Source organism: Python bivittatus, unplaced genomic scaffold, assembly GCF_059951505.1.
Source record: "Python bivittatus isolate LINGU-HERP-01145 unplaced genomic scaffold, Pbiv_v1 ctg000080_np1212, whole genome shotgun sequence".
Classification (NCBI taxonomy): domain Eukaryota; kingdom Metazoa; phylum Chordata; class Lepidosauria; order Squamata; family Pythonidae; genus Python; species Python bivittatus.
In genome coordinates, this window is record NW_028277035.1 from 5,683,578 (window position 1) to 5,706,986 (window position 23,409).

Below are 23,409 nucleotides of genomic sequence, written 5' to 3' on the forward strand. Positions count from 1 at the left end.
CCCACTTTTGTTACCAGTTTGGTATATGAGCAGAAACCGAAAAATAAGTGGAATCCAGGGGAATGGGAAGAAGTGTGTGCGGTAAACCAAGATGAGACAAAGTCTAAAATGAACAGGTGCTGAATGAATGTGAACTGAATCAAAAGCAGGTGACCAGTATGGTTTGAGATAGTTTGTTCATATAGAGAGAATTAAGGGTCAAATTACAAACAAACATTGGAAGGGAAGAAAGGGAAAGATCCAAAAAGTTGTAGTTGGATGAAATCCTTGAGATCATCAGAAGGAATGACGGATGAAGCCACTCTCCTTTGAGTGGGAGGGACAGTTTCTACCTGTCCTTTGTTTAGGTGACAGTCGCCCAGTTTCTTCCATTGTGAGAACTAGCTCTCACAGTTTGCAAGAATAAATAGGTAGGAAGAGGTATAGTGAATAATGTTGGTATGAATTAGTTTGCTTTATTTCCTTTCTCATCTCATGTCTATAATTTCCTTTTCTTACTATTTTTACTCCTACTCACTGTTTTGCAATAGTTGTTTATCCCCCTTGCCCCCACAAAAATAGCATGGTAAGTATGTGTGCATCTGTGTGTGTGTGTGTGTGTGTGTGTTTGTGTGTGTTGAGATTTCACTGAATTCTATTACAGTAAAACTTTCACTTTCTTTCAAGTTTTTATCTGAGGCCCTTACTGCAGGTTTTATTCTCCAGTGTAATCAGAATTCATCTTACAGACTTTTTGAGCCAGTTTAACATCCTCAATCACATATTTTTACTGGATCTTGCAAGATGCAACCCATCTTATACCAGCAGACCATCATCCAGATATTTTAGCCACAAACTAAAATATTTCCCATCAACATCATTTCTGAAGCCGGTCATTTACCTGCAGTCTTCTTTCTCTTTCCAGTTCTCTTCTCTTTAATGATTCAAAGGATGGATAAGAACATCATCTGAATTCCTAAGTTCCTGAGCTTCCTTCTTAGATCTTCACAGGCCATGGTGATATAGTTTTTCTTGACAATATTATTTGTCCCCACATGGAATAGCTGGAAGGAGAAATTGTCAATGCACTTGATAAATTTTGGAGCTTCTTCTGTCACCAACCTAATCCATGTTTCCTTTAGACGGCACATTTTACGCACTAATGGGTTTAGCCGGTCCCATTTGTTTTCTGTTCTTTATAATAGTGAGTTGCCAAATACCATCACTGTTTTACTGAAGGGTATTCTTCAATGTTCCACTATCCTGTCTTCAGTTCAATAGTGTATCTTTTTCTTTTTTCTCCTCTCTTTTACTCTCTCTGAAGGCTCAGGGGTCTTTGTTTTCAGCCTGGGTTTGAACAGTTTCTTTCCAGGAGCAGTGGTTATGGTTATGATTGCCATTGTTTAGTGCTTCTCTTCCTTAATTGCTTTCTCTTTAAGCTCCTGTTGTAGGCAAGATCCCCATTATCAATTATACTATTGTCTAAATTCACTCAACTGAGTTGTGCCAATATAAAAGTAATTATATTTAAGGCTTTCAACAATAATTGGGTGACTGTATTATTAAACAGTACTTTCTTTGTTAGTCCAATAAATCTTTGTTCTCTCTCTGCTACTCACTGTTCTAATCCTATACATTTTCTTCAAGCCCTACTACAAGCTTGTTTTACTGCCACAAGCTTGCTATTTTACTATAATTATATGTCAGATTGTCACAGCTGTAGATGAATTCATTTTCACTTAAGGTACCTCCAATAGAAGAGCTTTTACTTCTCTTTGTTCTCTTCTCAGGCTCTTGCCTAAATACCCATTGTTAAATCAGAGGGAAAATGTATGCAGTGTCATCCCCTTAAATTCTTCCACCATGTTCTGCTGCCCAACTTCCATTAAATATCCACCACTGCTACTGTTTCTATGATCCTGGAAGAAATGGGGTGGCATTCCAAAGCTAGGTACTGGTGCCCCAACAAGAATAAAAAGTGATCCCAGCACTAGAAGCCTCAAGAGATGGCAAGACCTCAGGATTTGTCTCAAGAGATGGTGAGACTTCAGGATTCCTATCTGTGCTATGAGTTACCATAGGATCCTATTCCCCTGCCTCCTCAGAAGAGTTTGAAGGGCAAATCCTAGCAAGTCTTGACACATTTCTGCTTTATATAGTGACAGTTCACTATAAATGTATGAATAGAATTGGATCATGTCTGTGTGGACTCTCTCTGCAAGCAGATCCTGGTGGGTCACCTTGTTTACAGAGGACTTCCAGAGGATGAACAGCAGAAGGGATGCCTAGAGCACTCCTGGAGGAAGGCAACATATGAATGAGGGAGGGAAAAGTGGTTAGTCTTGCCACATTGGAATGCAAAGTAACCAGTGTAAGGAAAAGTGCAACCACAGCCAGCCAGCATCAACAGTCAGCCATACCAGCAGAAAGCAACCATACCCACAGCTACCCCAGCTGAAGAGAGAAAGAAGCAGCAGAGTTCAACACAGCAGAGCAGGAGAAAGAAAGAAGGCTCTGAGAGAGAAGCAGCAGGACCAAGAAGGCATGATATGAGAGGCCTTGGAAGAACTGAAGAAGTTGGGTGGCAGCAGCAGCAGAAGGCAGCTTAAGGGATCCAGGAGGTGTACCATAGTACTGTCTGCTACATCACCAACAAGTGCAAGGAAGGATCAAGCAGAGCAGACCAAGGAAAGGGTCAAGCTGGAGTGGGCCAGATGTACCAAATGGCCAAGAGAAATCCAACAACAGATGTTGCAAGAGCAGGACTAGAAAGAATGGCCCTCAGAATGATAAGCCACATTAGGAACAGTTCCAGTATCATGATAGTCAAGTTCAGCTGAATCATCTGACAGCAGAGACCAGAGTAGCAATAAAGACACCCATAGGGATACCCGGAAGCATCTGGGACTCCTACAGGTAGTCCCCAGTTTAAGAATGAGTTCCGTTCCCAAGGTCTGTCCTCAAGTCGAATCTGTATGTAAACCGGAACAGTATTATTTTATAATACTGCATAAGTAGTATTGTGTAATTAAATTGAACCATTGTGTATTTAACTCAAATAATTATGTATTTAACTCAAATTTTGCTACAGTAGGCTTCGTTCTTAACTATGGGTCATCTGTAAACCAGGCGTTCTTAACTTGGGGACTACCGGTATTGTATATGAGCTAATACCTTAAAGTTGCACGATATGATGCAGTCCTTAGATAAAGGATACACCAGACATGAAATGCTGGTTTTGCATACACAAAATGCTAATTCTCTGGTATATATGCCATTTAGATTTAATCAAGTCATTAATGCAAATTAAAAAGTATTTAAGAATGAAAAATATATTTAATATACCAAGATTTAAGCATTTGTGCTACATTTAATCCTTAATAAATAGATGTAGGAATAATAATCTATTAAATGAATATATAGGAAATGGTTCATTAACTCTTAATTATAAGGGTAAAGTCTCCTTCAAAGTATTTATTATAAACCTCTATTTCAGTGTTAATTATGCCACATTTGATTATAAAGAACCAAAACCTTATTTATTATATATTTTGATGTTCTGTAATTGATAGGTATCTCCAGCCCACTTGTTAAAACTGTACTGTCTGGTTTAATCATTTAATTAACATAAATAAAAGTCTCCTCCTTACAGAGATGGCTTTTTTTTTATTGTTTTTACTAATTTTCTATCAGTTCTGGACTTCCTATGGACTTATGTTTAGAAGCAGGAATATTTTTTATTTTTTAATGGCAAATAATCATCTTCTAATAACATTTATTCCTCAAAATCCTCAAATATACTAAACCTAACAACTTTTGGGAGGAAAAGAAACCTTTTCAGATGAACCCTAGGCTGGGCATAATATGGAGGCAATCTTGATCACATTTGCGGAGGACCTGTGTGGAGCTAGGATGGAGGAGGCCCAACCATCCTGGTACTCCTTGATCTCTCATGGTTTTCAGTGCAATCAAACTTGATATCCTTCTGGACCAACTTCTGGGAGTGGGAGCAGGAAGCACAGTGTATCTCCTCCTTTTTCTTTGATCAGTTCCAGCTGGTAGAAGAAAAGAAGTCAAGCCTGATGCTCCTGAATTGCAGGGTGCTTCAGGGCTCAGGGCTCTCACCCCTATTTAACATCTATATAAGGCCATTGGGTTAGGTCATCAGTCGGTTTGGAGTAAGGTATCATCAGTATGCTAATAATACTCAGTTATACATCTCCTCCAGCAATGCTGTTGCAGTGATGTTGTAGTGGATTTGAATAGGGGGGAAGAAGATGAGACTCAGCTCTACCAAGATTAAATGGCTATGAGTGTTTGGGGCCCCCAGTGCTGGGGATCTTCTCTCTCTGCCCATGAATGGGATTAAACTATCCTGTTTTAGTCTGGTGTGTAATCTGGTGGCTCTCTTGGACCTGCAGCTCTTGCTTGAATAGATGGCAACTATGAAGAAAAGGACCTTCATACAAGTTTATCTTGTAGGCTGGTTGCATTCTTTCCTGGACCTGTGACATTCATGCCTTGGTCATGAGTGGCCAGGGGTGCCACATGGTAGCAATGTAATACCTATGCTTCATGAACTTCACTGGTAATTGCATTGGGTCCTGGGTACAATTCAAGGTGATGACTGTCATCTTTTAAACTCTACATGTCATAGGACCTAGTTATTTGAGGGAATGTCTGTTTCCTATGGTTTCTGGCAAACTGGAAGATCTGAGAGAGCTGGCTCACTCTTGGTCCAGTTGATCAAAGAATGTCATTTAGCAGGACCCAGGATGTTGTTGGCCTTCTTAGCCATGCCTGGAGATTTGTGTGACTCCATTACCATTGCGTGACTTTAAAAGAGCATTAAAAACATGGCTCTTCCCCCAGTCTTGGTGGGCCTTTTTGTCTGTTTTTACCTCTACTGGTGGGAACAGAGTTGGTGGTAGTTCCCCTTAGGTGATGGGTTTATTTTTTATTTTATTGTTTGTGTATATTTGGGTGACAGACATTTGATAGTTAAAAATAAAAAAAAATAAGTAGAACTGGTTCTTGAGGTGGTGGTGAGAGAATTTATTTTTCTTTTACCCCATTGATAACCAGATCATATATACTGTAAATACTTGTGGATAAGCCCATCCATGGATAAACCGACCCTTGAATTTTTAAGCAAATACCATGAAAAATGGCCCACTCCTGGATAAGCTGACCCTCAAAATGTTCATATATTTTAATTTTCACAATTGGCTTATCCACAGGTGGCACATTTTTCATGCTATTTCCGTTAAACATTCAAGGGTCGGCTTATCCACAGATGGACTTATTTTGAGGGTGTATTTTGGCACCTAAAATTCTCACTTTATCCATCAGCAGGTATGTGCAACACATGCACACACACACAAGATGAAACTTTGTCATTATCTTCTCCTTCTCCTCCTCCTGTTTACAGTTGGCTATACCAAAACTGTATTATTTGTGTATATTTGCACTAATTTACGCTGCCATAGGTACACATCCTTACAGATTTTCAAAACATCTAGTTTTGTAAATAGACTGCAGTGTGTGGCCGAGCATATGTGTAATATGTGAAATTTTATATTTAAAATATAATATTTTAAAATAAAAACAGACAATGGTGATAAATATTAACTAGGGGACGTGTTCACATATGGATGTAGACAATTAAAATGCAAGGACAGTTCCACACTTATGATTTCTGCAAGAAGTAAGTAACATATAAACATTACATGCAAATGCATCCTCAGTCCCCATGTAATCTGCGATCCTGAATCAATAAAGCCTACTACGTGCCAGTTAAAGGGTACTTAACATTTAACTTCCATCAGTGGAACAGGGAAGAACGATTCCTCTTTCCACTGCAGTCCCTGCATGCCCTCAAAATGTGCTCCAAAGAGTTTTGTTACTTTCTTTTCAGAGTGTTTAGGAAAAAGAGGACATTCCCATTGTGAATGGAAGACTTTCTGAAAAATACTAGTTTCATCCATGATAGTCCCAAGACAGATTTCTGCAGTGAACAGTGAGTGCAACTTTGATGCTTTCTGCTGTAAGAATGTGACATGTATGAGAAATATACTTTGGGGGGGGGCAGTTTTCTACACTATTCAACATTTTTTCCTAGCTTCAGCTTCATCACAAAGACTCATGAATTCACATTGCATTAGTGGCTGAAGGTGAAGCCAACCAAATGTCACATAACCACAAAACTGTCATAAATGTCACAGGAAACAGAACATTACTTTTAAGAGAATGACTCTCTTTAAACAGGTCTGTTGAGTTTCATTTTATTCTAGTGGGTGTGAGATACAATTTTGGAGGGAAATAGAAGAAATAACCTGAAAATGGATTTCTTGGGGGTGCTGTCTATCTCAGAGGATAAGCATTGTATAAAAAGAAAAGAAAAGAAAAAAGAAAATTCTCAGTATCCAGCTTTCCTACCTTTGCAACACTGGTAGAGATGTGGCTTCTGAAACATCTATTGTTTACACTTTTGCTTAGTAGGGGCATTAGCAATAAGATAGCAGGCAATGTATTTTCTCTTCATTCCTGCATTTGCTTTTTCCTGATTGGAAGACTGATACTCTTAGCCCTCCCCTTTCTGTCTGTTTCCTACAGAAAGAATTGAGTTCCTCTTCCTCTTCCCTCACCATGAGGGCAGAAAGGTCAGAGATGTAAACTGCCTGCTAGAATATGACACTTTCTTCATCAATTTTACTTGCTTCTTTGGATCATAAGCATCGATCTCTAGAGTCTCTTTATATGCTGGAGGATTTATAGCAGGCTTATCTCAAAATGTTCCTCATAGTAGCATGATAGAATGAGCTGCATATGCTGAAATTCTTTTTTCTCATGCAATTCTGAAAAGTTTTCCTTCCCTATCATGCAGCTGCAGTGCCAAAACAGCTACACAATGTGCCCTCTTGGGATCAAAACTGCTCTTCTGCCCTGAAGACACAGTTCAGCAAAGAAAGGAAGTCAGAGATATCAGTCATAGGGGAGGGGGTGCTGCCTTTCACATAGCTGTTAAAGCTTTGGGAAGCCTGGCAGGAAGAAAAAAATGGCTTTGAATACAACACCACCACAAGATTGCTGCAAGTTCAAAATCAGGTTAGATTTACAGCCACCTGTCACATTGTCCTCACCTTTGATTGTTTCTTTTGTTTTGCAGATTTGGGAAGCTGCAGTCAGAAGGAGAGGGCATCATGAGAAAAAGTGCTGCCATGACTGGTGATGCTGAATAGCACAACACTTACATATGGTCTTAATGGATATAATAATATTGGAAGAAAGGTTGTTGAGGAACAAACATGACAGGAATGGGCCCCTCTGGCAAGGGAAGCTCCAGTGGCTCCTTTAGATCACAATACCCATACACAGTTGATTTGTGTATGTTCTCTTTCCATAAATATACATATTGTTTTTAATAGTAAATATAAAACAAAACAAACATCATCAACAACAAAATCCACACAACACCAACAGGAAAAAATGATTTGTGGTTATATGGCAGGAAGAAAAAAAAATAGATAAATTACTAGATATATTATGATGATAAAAATAAACTAAATGTGACCAAAAAGAAAAGAAAATGAACCAAAAAGAAAAGATCCAGATAATAACTATTGATAGCAATATAAAACCAATTAAATTGTAAAGCTTATTATTAATGGTAGACCGTGTAGAAACATATTCCTTCATCTTTTCATTATTAGAACACAAAGACTTTTTAAAGATAGATAACAGACATATCCTGGATCCATTCCTTAAAATCAGGAATCCTTTCTATTTACAGTATGTAAAATTATCCTCTTTGCTTTGTCCTTGGCTCAATGGAGTCAAAGGTCTTTATGAGATGATAAATTCCATATTTTAAGAATATAGTTCATCATCCCATTATGGTCTTTAACCATAATATTTCTTCCCCAAAATCTACTGATATAGGAAGGATTTGAAAGCAAAAAAAAAAAAAAAAAAAGCTACAGGTGGACATATCTACATCATATGAACTAGAGAGTCTTCAAGTTTTTTACAATGCCAGTACAAAATACCTATTTGACTTATAATAACCTAATACTTTCTGTCTCTGGTAGGGAAGCCAGGGAGGACAAGTGGCTAAATACCTAAGCAAATACAACCTCTGCTCACTTGAAGTTAAATAGTTAGGGAAGAATTTGCTCAAGCCTTTTGTTCTCAGAATCTTCCTGGTGAGGAAAGTATAGACCCTGAGCCCATTCCAAGACAGAGTAAGATCTTCCAGGATTCAGGAAGGAAATTCAATGCCCCATGGCTTCTATATGCACTAAATAATCAAAAGTGCAGTTGCTTACTTTTTTATTTTATTCTGGATATGCTCAAGGTATTCCCTAATTCCTTATAAACTATTTTCTTTGAGGGTCTATCTTCATTTTAGATGGGCTTGCCCTTTGTTCATTTGTTTACACATACTCATTGAATCCTAATTTTTTTTCATCTATGCCAAATACTGACTTTGGTGTTGTTTCTTATAAATCAAATACATTTTAAAAGAGAATTTTAGTGTATCTTTGTGTCTTGGGGGTTATGATTTAGTATCATGCCTAAGGAGGCCTAGGCATCTTCAGATTGGCTGGGCTTAAAATGTTCTTGTTTTTTAATCAGAAAGGGGAAATCATTTTTCTTCTTTCGGCCTTGTCAAAAGATTGGTAATAAGTGAGACCCTTACAATTACAGTTCAATAGGCATTTGTGATTCACTAGTCTATAACACAATACAATTGTGACTTATCAATTATGCTATACATTAGCAATACACCTTGGCCTGCTGAATAGACCCCTCTTCTCCAATTTTCAGTCCTGGGCTGATAGCAACACCAAGTGTCCCTGGTACAGTGATCTATTATGCCTATTTAATTAACTGCTTTTAGTCTGGTGGGTGATAGGTTGCATTCACATTTGCCTTTGACACACATTGTTAAAGCTATCTTGCTTTATCGTATGTACTTACATCCACAAGGAGACATACGGACACCAAGCCAATGAAGAATTACCCATTACCACTTTGAGCATAACATCAGGGCAGCATTTTAACACAGAAATTATTTGCTTTTGTGATTTTGAACCACATTATTTGCAAATACCTGTTGACCACATCCTTTCTGTGTACAATCTCCAATCTGAGAAGATCACAGATGACTAGAGTTTTGAAGTATGTTCCTACACTTGGGTATCGTGATGTGTCTGTCTAAACCAACCCAAACAGTAATTTTGAAAATATCTTTATAAGTATCTCAGCCACACAATTCTTGGTCCCATCACCTCGAATTTCCTGATTAAAAACTTAAATAAGAAAGTGGGCTCTGTGGTCACCTTTGGTGGCTCTGCGCTCAGGAAGTCCTATTCTGGTCAGATCTGTTGCTTTCAGGGCGCAGTGCATCTGCTTCCCTTTCAAGAGCTTTGCTTGTTATCTACGCAAGCCATGCAATTTTCAGACATCTTGGTGCTCATGAGACGAATGTAAAAGCCCCACTCAATCAGGCCAAAAACCATTTATTGTGGTGTTCTGGAGTCCTGTCAAGGCCAGCCAGATGCTGAAGCAGACTCACAAACAGAACATGGGTGCAAACAGCAGACTTTCACCTACATTTCCCCATAACCAGCATTAAGACACATAATTGTTTTTGATACTGAAGATAATATACAGCCAGAAGGATTGGCAATGGTTGATTCTCTAATCCAGCCTGACTACCTATTCTTTTCACAGTGTGTGTGAGTGGCCTTGAACATGTGGAATTGTGGGTAGTAGAGCAGAAAATGTTCTTTGCATCTCCACTGGGGTGTGCGCAAAATGAAAATGTGTTTTGTTTCAAGCTCAGAACAAAGTTGGCCAGGTTCCAACAGAACAAAACTTGAAAAACCTTCAACAGCTGCTTCTCTCTTGTTTCTCACCACAGGATCACAAGATTAGTTAAAGGTTGCAGTCCATGCCAAATGCTGCTTACAACCAATCTGCAAAAAAACTTGGCTGGTGATGATTTTAAAAACTTTTTTAAAGCATTAAAACAAACCTCTGCAGGAAAAATAAACCCTTTAGGTGCTCAGCCAACAAATTATGGGACAAAGAGAATCTTAATCAATCTAATACTCCTTTCACCAAGCATAGCACAGCCTGATTATTGTACATCTTTCCAAATCCTTCATTCTTTTATTCTGATGTTCTAATTTTTGGAATAATATAATCTCCTTGGCCAATTTTTTAATGGGCATTGGCATCCCACTTGAAGTAAGATTATGCTACAGATTTCATGGGGTGTTTTCTTTTGTTTTTTTGTTTGCAAACTACCTGCCAGATATAAGCCCAGAAAAAGCTGATTTTTTTGCTTGTAAATACTGGTTGCTGCTGGGTGCAAGAAAAAAGGACTGTTTTTGCTTCTAAATTGCACAATGACTTGAAAACACAAGGGCATGCACAGAATGCACCTGGACTGAATCTTGACAAACCACCTTAAGCCAAGATAGAATTTTTGCATTTTGAATATACCCCAAAGCTCAATATGAATAGGACACAAGTATGTGCACAGAGCTCATACAGACATACCAGTACAAAAGCTTAATAAATCAAAATCAAGTAAATGTGGGGCAGATCTTTATATTTATAGAACCTGTATGGACACCATGGAAATGTGCAACATGTTTGACCTGCCTACAAAATAAAGTACCGCACAAGATTCATATACTCCACCACCTCTCTTATGGATGTTGACTTTCCACAGCAAAGATTTAAAAAATCAGCAATAAATCACCAGGAAGGCTGGCAGGCATACAACTCTGAGCAGTCTTCCTATCTGGCTATGTTCTTAATTGCTTCTTTCCTCTCAAAATTCTATTCCACGCCCCCCAACATTATTCCATCTAGTCATAGTAGCAATAAAGGTATGACTAATTTGAATTGCTATACTAGCAAAACTATAAACATTTTTTTTTTTAAAAAGCAAGCCAGTCACAACCCACACAACAAAAACATAATTGCTGTTCTCAGAACAGTCAGATCATTCAAAAGGACACTGCCAAGTTTTCTTTCAGGCCTGGAAGGCTTAGAACAACTGGTTCAAGGTCAGAATGCTTCAATGTCAAAATATTTTGCACTTCTGTATTCTCTATCCTCTGTCAATCATAAATGCCAAGAGTGGTCTCACTCTTCCTAGGCTGATTTTCTGATAGAACGTTGTGGTGCTTTTCTCAGAACGCAGAGAAATTTGTTTGTTAGGGCAGTGCGGGATATGGCCCTACTGCAGATGGGTCTTGGAGGTACCTCTTGTCTGATGACTCTGTCAGTCTATGCATCCTGCTTCAAAGTTCTTTGACCCCACGCCCAGACAGCATCAGTTCTTTGGCATGAGGTGTACTTTACTGCTCAAAACAATAATCGCTTCCTATGCTTCACTGTATGTGATCTTTATTTTGTCGTTTGTTTTATAAACCGCCTCAGTCACCACAGCAACTCAAAGAGATGCACAACAATATAATGAAATCAGTTTAAAACACTCAACAAAGAAAGAAGAGAAACAATAATAGAATGAAAACCCACATCAGGGAGCACAGCAGCAATGGCACTTACATGCATTGGTCAATCGCTGCCAGATCAATGTTTCAAGTGGGGTCATCCATCGTCCTACCTCAGGGCCTGCTGAAAGATCTTACATCATATGGGTTGTTGTTCACACATTTACCTGCCATCCCAGCTAGTTCAAGAAATATGGAGATGTAGGGGGAAAGGACATGTGCCAAAACGAGGGAATCCTAGGAATTCAATTTTAGTCTCTTCAAATGACAACATGCCATGTATATAAGTGTAACACAAATGTAAGGTGTCAGCAGAACAAATACCATCTCTCCCCACCTCCTGCCAGTTATACAGTCAGGTTTATCAAGCTATACTTTGTAGGAGAAAAGGGAAAAGAAATGGTAGAGAGACTATTATGGCAGACAGAAAATGGAGAACTAATTCACTAGTAAACTATATTACTGTATAAATCCATGCCACCCAACGTTCTTTCTGTCAGAAGATACACAGTAAAGATGACTGCATTTCAATGTCTTTAGTTTCTCATTTTTTGCAAAGCTGTCTGTTTCAGTTTCTCACAATTCATTTATTTCTTTTTTGAATCCAACTATTATTTTTCTTTATAATTGTATTTTTGTGTATATCTCTCCAAATATATGTATTTTGATTTCCACTTTGGTTTAATATACACTATTTTTGCAACCATTTTCCCCTAATAAAAATTAACTTCTTGTTCTTTAATTTTAGATGCAGTGTTGTGCAGAATTTTCTCCATTATATGCTTATTTTATTAGTAAATTTTGTTGATTTGGAGAGGTAGGAATTTCAAAGGATTAACTAAGTGTACAGATTACAAAATGAGAAATAAATTCTCACATTCAAATTTGACAAATGTCTCTGTACAGAAACATAAGGGAAAGCAAATGATGGAATACAAACCAACACTGCCCAGCCAAGGTATCTTGCAATCTTTATTGCATATTTTGGCAACATTGTACTACACCCAATTTCCACACACACACACACACACACTCTATCTCTCTCATAGAATAACCCCATATATTTAACTTTTAAATCTGGTTTAAAATCAGAAAAATTAACATACACTATATTATTATAAAAGAATAAACATTTAGTGCTGCAATTGTATTTTTTTTTATTTATTTGCTTTACATACAGGAACTCAAGGCAGCCTACATTGTGCTCCCTCCCTCCATCAACAGTCACCTTGTGTTAAAAGTTGTTGGTCTGAGGTCACCAGGTGAGATTACATGGTTGATGGTGACAAGAATTTGGGTCTCCCCAGTGCTATTCCAACACCTTCGTCAGTATACCATACTGTGTCTTTTGTGGGTATTGAAATCATAAAGTTATATTTCTTAAAACTTCTATGCAACTTTCTAAATGTAAAAAAAATATAAAACATTTTGGACACCTTCCTTCTAAATACTTCCTAATATTATATACAGGTAGTCCTCGCTTAATGACCACAACAGGGACCAGAAGATTCATTGTTAAGCAGGGCAGTTGTTAAGCGAGTCACGCCCGATCTTATGACCTTTTTTGCAATGGTTGTTAACCAAATCATGTGGTCATTAAGTGAACCATGTGGTTCCCCATTGATTTTGCTTGCCGGAAGCCAGCTGGGAAGCCAGCTGGGAAGGTCGTAAATGGCAATCAGGTCTCCAGGGCACTGCAACTGTTGTAAGTGCAAGCTGGTTGCCAAGGGCCCAGATCATGATCATGTAACTGTGGGGGTACTACAACAGTTGTAAGGGTGAGGACTGGTTGTAAGTCCCTTTGTTCAGCACCACTGTAATTTTGAATGGTCACTAAATGAATGGTTGTTAAGTGAGGACTACCTGTAATGCTTTTTACAGTTCCACCTTTAATAACTGTGGATGTAGAACTGAACAAGAAGAATGCTATATTTTAAAAACTTCAATAAGTTTTCCACACATATTCCTCTTTATTAAATTGGGAATTAAATGCTTTCAGTAATATAACAGCATACATTAAAAATACTGCAAATATTTATGGCCATTACATTGTTTCAAAATACCTACTTATGCTCATGACCAGCACTAAGAACAACAGATTATAAGTTTCCTGATATGGGTGGCTAAAGCCACCTTCATGTTAAGATAGGCAAGGCCATATATAAATCTAGTAAGCATTTAAACCATACAGATTAAAGCACCTGCTCTGACCTTTCTCAGGTTTTCAGCTGAATGAGTGAAGGGGATGTGGACTTGGCTTGGCTTGAACAACAGTATGCTTCTCTGGACACAGAATCATAGAATTATAGGGTTGGAAGGGATCTGGGGGGGCTTCTAGTCCCAACCCTCGCTCAGGATAGGAATCCTCAGACCATTCAGGATGGCTCTCCAGTCTTTTCTGGCAGACCTCCAGCAATGGAGCGCCCACAACTTCACGAGGCAGGCTGTTCCACTGCCTAATAGCTCTCACAGTCAGGTTCTTCTCAGCTTCCCCTCAGGTGCTCAGGAGAATAAATCTACTCCCTCTTCCCTGTGATGCCCCTTCATGTATTGGAAGACTGTTATCATGTCTCCCCATAGCCTTCTCTTCTTTAAGCTAAACAAATTCCAAGTTCCTTTGACTGCTTTTCATAGGGTTTAACCTCCAAGCACCTTACCATTTTTGTTACTCTTCTCTACACTCTTTCTAGTTCCTCAGCATCCTTTTTGTATTGTGGTGACCAGAGCTGGACACAGTATTCCAGATGTGGTCTGACCAGTGCAGCATAGAGTGGTACTATCACCTCCTGTGATCTTGACACTATGCAGCCCAAAACTGCATTGGTTCTTTTGGTAGCTGCAGCACACTGCCAATTCTTGCTTAATCTGTGGTCTACCAAGACTCCCTGATTCTTCTTGTGGGCGTTCCAGGACCTCTAATAAATCAGAATCTCAAATTGCACTAGGGTTATTCTCCCATCCAAGCGAATGCAAATATGGGTCCTCTTCAGACCTCCAGCTAAATTTGTGGAAGTCAGAGAGGGGGGTGGGGGTCAGTAGGCACCATTCTTGACCCAGTTTGAGGGCTTCACACATTCAGCTGAATGCCTGAACAGGGCTTTTGAACTTTGCCATTCAAATTCTAAATTCTTCCATTGGTTCACACATGTTATATACAAACTGTTGCTCAAAGTATACATTTTGCTCATTAAAAAAAAAATTAATAAAACACAAATAATGAAACAAATATGAATTTGTTGGATTTTTCAATGATATTTTGTTATTCAACATTCAATATTACATAGCATAATGATTTACTTTAGTCTCAGGGTTGTTGCGCCTCAGGCTGCAAGTCATGTCTTCATAGACCAAATTTTGTATTTTCTCTCTATGTTCTTTTTGGAAGCATTTCTTGATCTATTTTAAAAAGACAGCAATTAAGATGCATTACTCATAAGGGATTTGTTTTTTATATTTCCAAGTTACCTAACAACCTCAGTTCCCTGTGCTGTGTGCAGATCTGTTGAAGCATATAACATAAACAAGATATAAAAAATAAATACAACAGCTATTAACAAATAAAAACAACAACAATTACAATACATAAAATCATACTATAAAGACAAAATCAATATGTAAGAATGGTAAAATGGTTTTCAGACACGACAGGTTTTCATTTCACCGAACATAACTCTTGGACTGAGCAATTTTCTGCCTTGGCCTCTATAGGAAGAAGGACAATAAAATAGCTGGACATTTTCAGGCTCCCAATGACATTAGCAAGAATCTGAAATTTCACCAGGCTGTTATATCTGCCTGCCTGCCTGCCTGCCTGCCTGCCTGCCTGCCTGCCTGCCTGCCTGCCTGCCTGCCTTCTTTCCTTCTTTCCTTCTTTCCTTCTTTCCTTCCTTCCTTCCTTTGAATTAGGGTGGAAACATGAGGTAGCCATTAGGGCTGGACAGTCACTTTATTACTTCCAGTTTAGAAGGGATTACATTTCTAAAAAACAATGGCCAGGGAGTACCATCATACTCATTCTGGTTGCGGGCTCTTGCAAAACTTCAGTTGGTCAGTCAAACAATAGTGAACTATAGATAGGCCTCTGGTTTGATCCAACATAGCTTATGTTCTTAGATGGGTATAAACTCATATAACCATTTTTACTATCTGCCCTGCATTAAAAAATATTAAAAGCCCATACGATATAATATTACACTGCAGACGTAGTAGAAACTAACAACAAAGGAACATAGTGACCAATTAGCACTTAAAAGAGGATGATGTGGCAAGCAACAAAAGTACCTATCAGCAAATATTAATGTAGTGTTGAACCACTAGGCTTTTGTTTCAAGCTTGCACTTATGTGATTATGATTATATAGGTCTATTGCAGTCCTTACACTGGTATAGAATAACTAAGATAAAGAAACCTGGAGGCCATTAAACTAGAAATTCTTTTGCATTATAAATATCCATTGTTGCAGGAAAGGAATTATTTGATATTATTGTGGGACATTTCTCGACTGATGGACATAATTTTTAGGAAGGAAAGAAGGGAAATTGATGGAACTTAGTAAATGTAACACCATGATATTAGCCATACTTACATTCATATGAATGATGATGTAAGATCCCAAGATAATAACCAAGAGCATTAACACAGAGATAAAAGTATACAGCATCCAGGGAGATTCAGAACTATACTTCTCTGGAGCTGCTGTAGTGAAGAAAATGGGACATTTATCAAAGTGCTTTACACCAACCTTTCCCAGCCTCCAAATGTGAAGGAATAATATTCCTTCTGATCATACCAACTGAAAGGTCTGGGAGTTCCAGTTCATTTAGAAGCCATCTTTAAGAAAGCTCTTTACAATGGACCCCAGCTTTCTATAACCTGGACATCCCCTTGATCTGTGAACGTCACCTCCCAGAATTCACCCAAATTTAAGTTATTAATTGTGGGATGCAACACCTCAGATATTTACATTTAATTGTTATAAAAGATTATCATCTATTATATATTTTTGCTTACCGTGAAAGAGAATAATGTGATGGGTATGTATGTGAGTGTGTATTTACGTAGTGATTTGCTTATATATTCTGTAAACTCATAGAGTCCAATTAGATTGAAGCAGTGTATAAATTTCATAAACAAATCAATAAACCAATCAATCAATGTGTTAACTTTCAAAGATGAGCAATTTCTGAATTAAGATTGGGGTGTAGGCTTAAAGTTGAATTAGAAAGTCTCTAAACAAAGATGAGGCAAATTAAGCAGTTATCTGAATGACTGAATCAAGGTCTGAATTGAATCTTCTGGTCTATAAAATTTCAGTTTATTTAAGAGCCTAATTTTTTCCAGTCTAACATTTAGTCCATCCCATTGTCACCTCAGTTTGAGATTAAAAAAAAACAACTCCTCAGTTATGTACTTTCTGTAATATGTACATTCTGAAGTATATACATCTCAAATATATACCATATGCATATTTTGTATGCATGTTTGCTCAATATATGTTTTCTGCTTTTCATCCTCCTCAATATAATGCATTTTTATATACTACTTTCAATTTGTAGGTACTTGACTTGAATGAACACATTTTTATACTGGACTAGAACCAAATCTAAAGATGCTAAAGTTGGGAAGGGTAAGTGAAGTTTAGTTTACAAATTACCACTTTCCCCAACCCCAGTGTCATCCACATTTATTACTTTTTAAAAACTCACCTTACTTTTGTACCCAAACACTCAACATTTCATTTTCACAGACCTCTAAGAGAACATGGCTAATGGGAGTTAGAGTCCAAGATATCTAGATAGCACCAGATTAGGAAAAAATGGTTAGTGGTTTGTACATGACCTTTCTCCCCATCCCCTACCTTCTACTGCCAAAAGAATATGGCTGCTATTCTTCTGCTTAAGCCCCTTGTCTATGGTCAGGGTTGCCATACACATGTATACATCACTGTCATTCTTCTTTAGCTGCTTCAGTGTGATGGTGGCTGTGTTGTTCACCTCAAAATACTCAGTGCGATTTTCATAGGCAGGATATTCTCTCTTGTTTTTACCATGTTGGGTAATGTATAGCACCTTCATGGCCTTTCCAAGGGTTCGTATCAGATACAGACCTTCAATCCTATGGATAAACCTGCAGGTGAGATTGACACACTGCCCTTCTTCAGCAGTAAGAACCATCAATTCCTGACTGGTCATTTCATCTGGAAAGAAAAAGATCTCCTGAGTGAAGGTGATGGTGAACATTATTTATGTGCTTGCCATATTGATGTCAATGGATCTTAAGAGTTCTAACGTGCACCACTTCCTATTCCAAGTCTATTTAAATATACAAAATCTGAAGTTGAAGCCCTGTTATAAAATCCTTCCAGTTGTATTTCAGTCTTGACACAGGAGAAACTCAGATTTTTCCAGGCTGTTTTGCTACTGCCTGCAGGCATTCAGCACACACAACACAAGTTCCAGTTCTTATTTATTTTATTTATTTATATTTCAAATTTAGTCGCACCCATCCCACTCAGAGAGTGACTTCTTCCTTCACACTAGAATCAGCCTGGCCACTGAGTGTTATCATACACTATATAGTTCTGACTGTCTGCAATTCCTGCTGGATACTACCTGCTATAACTCTGCTGGAAGGTGGCATATACAATAAACAAGCTTATTTTAATTTGCCATTTCCTCTCATTTAGCTTTTTATTATTGTCACTACATCTCAGAATGAGAGCTTCTGTGTTCTGCTGCATAGTTTTGCAAAGAAAAAAAACCTGGGCATTGTGGAACTGCTTTAAAGGCAGTGGCTACCTCTTTCAATGTGCCTTCTCTTCTTGAAGCATGGTTCAGCTGCCATATGCCACATCCGGTATTGTCACTGAAGAATTTGAATACTTTTTTTTTTTTTTCCTGTGTCCAGGCTCTCTTCTTAAAACTCCTCTCCATTGTTACATCTAAACAGCTCAACAGTTATAGGAGAACTTCAGGATCTCCTAAAAACTTTTTACTTGGATGGTATTCTTACTTAAAAAATTACCAGTTCTTATTTTCCTGACATTCAACCAATAAAATTTTATTTAAAAAAAAAAAAGAAATAGTTGTCCATCCTTTTTGAACCTGAATGACAAAAATGCAGTTTCATACCTTTAATATAGGTGTGCTAATATAGAAGTCAAAGGAAAGACCAAAATAAGTATGTTAAGACATGGAATGAAATTAATAAGGATATGTTAAGATGGGAAATATTAAAATTGTCACTGTTAGGGAGAATCTCTATGATAAAATGGTTTGCCTAGAATGTTGTTTTTGTTTCAGACAATACCTGTTTTGACAACTGATGTACCATTCGAACAACAGCAAAAAGATATATCTAAATTTGTATTGCAAGGGAAAAAGCCACAAGTTAAATATAAAATATTACAAGATGCAAAGGAAAGAAGAGGACTGGATTTATCAGATTTGAAATTGTATTTTGTAGCTTATTGTTTGGTTTGGATGAAAGAATGTATATTGCTGAGAAACAAGAGACTTTTAGAGTTAGAAAATCACAACCTGAGGTTTGGATGGCATGGATGCTTATGGCACAATAAAGTTAACATTAATGTGGATTTTAAAAATCATTTTATTAGATGTGCCATATTGAGAATATGGAACAGATATAAACCCAGGTTGTGCCTGAAAACACCTCTGTAGCTCTCAGCACAAGAAGCATTCCATAGAAGAGAAACAGCAGGCAAAGAGAAATTGTTAACGTATGAGGAATTATTGGAAAATCATCAAGAGGAATATAAGATTGAAACAAGAGAGCACCTAACAGCAGAAGCATATACGTAGCTCCCAATGGTTTTCCCATTTAAGATTCAAAATGGATAAAAAGACTTATAGTATGGAGCAAGGTAAGACAGACTTTGAAGTACAATTGTGCACTAATGATGAACATGTAATTGTAAAAATGTATAAACTTTTGTTGAAATTTGAAACAGAGGAAGAACAGGCTAAAGACTGTATAATAAAGTGCGCTAAGAATTTTGGTTATAATATGCAGATGGATCAGTGGGAAAATATGTGGTCAAAAGAGTTGAAATTTACATTAAGTAATGATATTAAAGAGAATTTTTTATAAAATGATGTATTGTTGGTACATGACAGCAGAGAAATTATCTAGAATGTATAAAAGTATTTCAAATGTATGTTGGAAATGTGAACAACATGAAGGGACATTTTATCATGTTTGGTAGACATGTAGAAAAGCTAAAAGAAATTGGATTCAAATTCATACATTGATACAGAGGATTTTAAAGATTAATATTCAGCTGAAGCCAGAACTTTTTCTTTTAGGATTGATGGATACACAGTTAGAAGAAAAGCCATGGAAGGTATATGATTTCTGTGGCAAGATTACCATATGAACAAAGATGGAAAAAGAGAGTCATGATGTAACTTTAGAGAGAGAGGTTAAAATATAATTGTACTTAATAACTGCTGTGAAGAGTATCAGAAGCTACTTCTTTATACCTTTATATCTTGTTCTTTTTTTTTTTCTATTTCACTCTATTTTCTTTTCTTATTGCACTTTTAGCTTTTTCTGTTATTTCTTTCTTTTTCATTTTCTCTGTTCTAATTTAGATTGTAGTAGTTATTATTATTGTTCTTAAAACTTTTAATAAAAAATTATACATAGACCTCAAAGGAAAGACCAAGTGTAAATCTGAGCATTGAGCTGAGTGACTGAATTCTGACAGTAGACCTTATTCTCTTAATCTAAGAAATGCAGTTAAGTAATCCAATGATACATTTAAAAAATCTATTAATGTCACTTAACAGGAAATCAAAAGAAACTCCTGTTCTATTCTGTTCTGTTCTGTTCTGTTCTGTTCTGTTCTGTTCCGTTCCTTAGCTGTGTAGGTCTGTCTTTTTTATTTTCATCTCATGTTTGATTCCCTTACTGCATTATTTCATTAACTGAGCTTTAAATTTATTCCATGTTTTATTCCTTTATGTTGGAGTTCTATGCAATATTAGACTTCCTTGATGTGAAATATGAAGTCTGCATTTTAGGAATAAATACAGTATAACTTTAAGTGTTCTTCCTTAGCATCCTGAAGATATCAAAATATAACTTTTATATTTTTAGGATACTTTTAAAATTTTTTAGAAATATTGTATAAGGGAGTTATTATATAGCAGAAATTCTGACAGAAAGAATTGTAGCTCCTCAAAGTACATGTTTGAATATCAATATCAAATTTCTCTTATTCCTTACATGCCCCAAAGTGTAACATGTTGACCAGAGCTGTGGAGAGATCCAAATCTGAAGGGGAGAAGGTGACTTAGGATATATGTCACCATTAAACACACTTTTCCCTTGGGATTGCATGGCAAGAGTTGGCCAAGCTCAAGTCAGATGTGGTTTATTTAAGGAGCTGCCAACAGGTATAAGGTGTGCATACCATCTCACCTTTTCTCCTTGCCATCTTTACATAGCCCTAATTTTGACAGCTGCATCTGAGAAAGTTAGTGCTATTTACTTTCCAAGACCAATTATAAAATACATCAACTACCACAGATAAAACATAAAATAATAATAAAAAAATACAAGACAAGTTAATGAAATAGTTTAATAATGCAAGAGAGGCAACAATCTCTATAAGCCACAGCTATTCGTAGAAGTTTTGCAGAAATTGGTCAGAATCCAAGAAAGGAATTTCAGTGGGATTCTAGCAATCAAAGACTCTTGTGACACCATAAAAACTAACAGCATAATTTGTATCTACAGTACTATTTATAACTACATTTGGAAAGGAAGGTTCTCACATTTTAAATATACAACTATTCAGAATTTATAATACGTGTAATTTAACTTCTGGGTTATATTCCCAGACATCTCTCAGCCAATCCTGAATATCTTACTTTGTATCCCACACCCAGACATACATATTTATGCTTTTCCAGACAATTTCTGCTTTTACACACTCAACTTCTCTATTTTATGTGAGCATTGCCAACACTGAACAGATGCCATGACAGCAGCTGTAAAACAAGACAAATCATTAGCACCTGGTTGTTCATGTGGAGAAGAGGAAGCCAGATGAGATGGAATATCTTGAATGAAGATGCAACTGTCTGGAATTTTGAACAGAAGCACTCAAGATGCTACCATATTTTATTGAAAGTCCTACTTAGCTACAACCAGTTACTAGACTGGGTTTCTTTGTTGTTCACTCATCATGCAGAAAAATACACAAAAGAGACCTCTACAAGTCATGCTTAGGTATAAAGAAAGCATACAGATTTTGAGATAAACAATATGAACATTCTGATTATTCACATTATTCAAAGGAAACTTTGATATATACCAATGTGCTAAACTCAAGTCTGATTTCTTCCTTCACAGTCACCCAAAATAGCCTCTCTTTTTATATCACAAATAAGATCACCATCCATACAAATGAGTAGTCATTTTTTAACTTAGCCCATATCATGAATTCTTAGTGAGAGTTAAACATCAATAAAACAATGTTTGGATATTTTCTACCTTTTGGTTCTGCATTTCCAGGAAAAAGCAGGCAGAGAAAATACACAGAAAGAATCCAGGGCATTTTGCAAAAATTCTTTTTTCTACCTGAAAGCAGCTATTCTATATTCCACAGAGCAAAAACTGCCTTCCCATCTGAGTGATCATGTGATTTTCAACCAAATGAGTACTTGGCTGACTGTAAACCACAACAGTATCTACATTCAAATCTAAAAGTGTGGGTAACTAGCCACAAATAAGACCACATTCCTGAGAACATAAAAACAACATGTATTCAGCCTTAGTCTTTGTTCTGGTAAAATGTTAACAGTCACAAAAATGTTCATGCGAGTCCTTCTTCATAAGCAAAGGTTGTTTCCACTTTATTCCATCTGCACATACAGATTATATATCATAGTGTCTTTAAGACGGGGTGAAGGAGGGTTAAATAAACAAAAATAAAATAAAAATAAAATAAAAATAATCTTTACTCATTTATCTATGTCTAGGAGATCTTTCTGAATTCTCCCTCTTTTATCAACCTTAACCTTTATCTATTAGGTTAAGAAGAGGACATTTACCTTAAACATCTTTACTTGAACTTCAATGTTAGTTTGGGCTTACTCTTAAGTAGACATGCATAGGAATGCACTGTTAATCACAACTGACATGTGGATTTCATTGAATAAACCAGACACCTTTGAACTCTTGTTGTTTTAGAGGCGTACATACCCATCAAGCGATTCCTTTCCAGGGTAAGCCATGTTACATATAATACAGAAAAAGAGTAAGAAATAGTTCGTCAAATCAGTTGCCAACATAAGAAAAAGAAGCATACCTTAATTTAGTCAACACCATTTACTACACCTCTCTATAGCTTCTTTCAATCCTTGCAGATTATCTTGCTTCCACTACACTCATACACTCCTTCACACACATCCTTTAAATTTCTCAACTTTCTGTCTTGGAGGATCCCATTAATGCCAGCCAGTCAATACTTTCTGAGTCTTCCCCTTTCTCTCAGCTCATTCACTCTTCTCTCATGCTGTATTTTGCATTTAATCAGTCCTTCATTCTCTCTATATAATTAAACCATCTCAGTGTACTTTTTTCATACTAGTCACTCATTTTTACATTCAGTTACATTCCTTCAACACGCATATATTTTTTTACCCAATTTGTTCTTGTTTTACTACATGCACACTGAATAAATATCATGTTCCCACAGCATTCAACTTTCCTTTATATATAACCTGACGTACCTAACTCTCAATTATCTACAACAAAATGGAAGAAAAATATCCTCACAGAAAGTCATGTTTTGTTTCTTTCAACAATTATGCCTCACAACCAAGGCATTCACGCAAAACATTCCATAATTCTAGCTTGTTCC

General features: G+C 37.0%; 1 protein-coding gene and 1 long non-coding RNA gene across 2 annotated transcripts in view; one reads left to right on the top strand and one right to left on the bottom strand.

Moving 5' to 3' along the window:
* LOC112542033 (uncharacterized) overlaps positions 1–11,931 on the top strand; it is a 37,943-nt gene extending 26,012 nt beyond the window's left edge. Inside the window, exons 2-3 of the long non-coding RNA XR_003085929.2 lie at positions 5,897–5,998; positions 7,148–11,931. This is a non-coding gene — a long non-coding RNA (uncharacterized LOC112542033). The remainder of the gene's footprint in view (positions 1–5,896; positions 5,999–7,147) is intronic.
* Positions 11,932–12,550: 619 nt separating this feature from the next.
* Positions 12,551–22,588, bottom strand: LOC103060327 (uncharacterized). The gene is made up of 4 exons (XM_007439222.4): positions 22,038–22,588; positions 17,374–17,712; positions 16,102–16,211; positions 12,551–14,912 (listed from the first exon to the last, which is right to left on the bottom strand). Exons 1-4 carry the CDS (start codon positions 22,099–22,101, stop codon positions 14,793–14,795), a joined length of 633 nt encoding a protein of 210 aa, XP_007439284.1. The 5' UTR covers positions 22,102–22,588; the 3' UTR covers positions 12,551–14,792.
* Positions 22,589–23,409: the final 821 nt, after the last annotated feature.

Coding starts and splice junctions, on each gene's coding strand:
- LOC103060327 (XM_007439222.4), bottom strand. CDS start 22,101: ATGCCCTGGATTCTTTCTGTGTATTTTCTCTGCCTGCTTTTTCCTGGA. Junction 16,212..17,373: donor TATTCTTTTGGCAGTAGAAG/GTAGGGGATGGG, acceptor TCTTCACTACAG/CAGCTCCAGAGAAGTATAGT. Junction 14,913..16,101: donor ACATCATCATTCATATGAAT/GTAAGTATGGCT, acceptor TTTTTAAAATAG/ATCAAGAAATGCTTCCAAAA.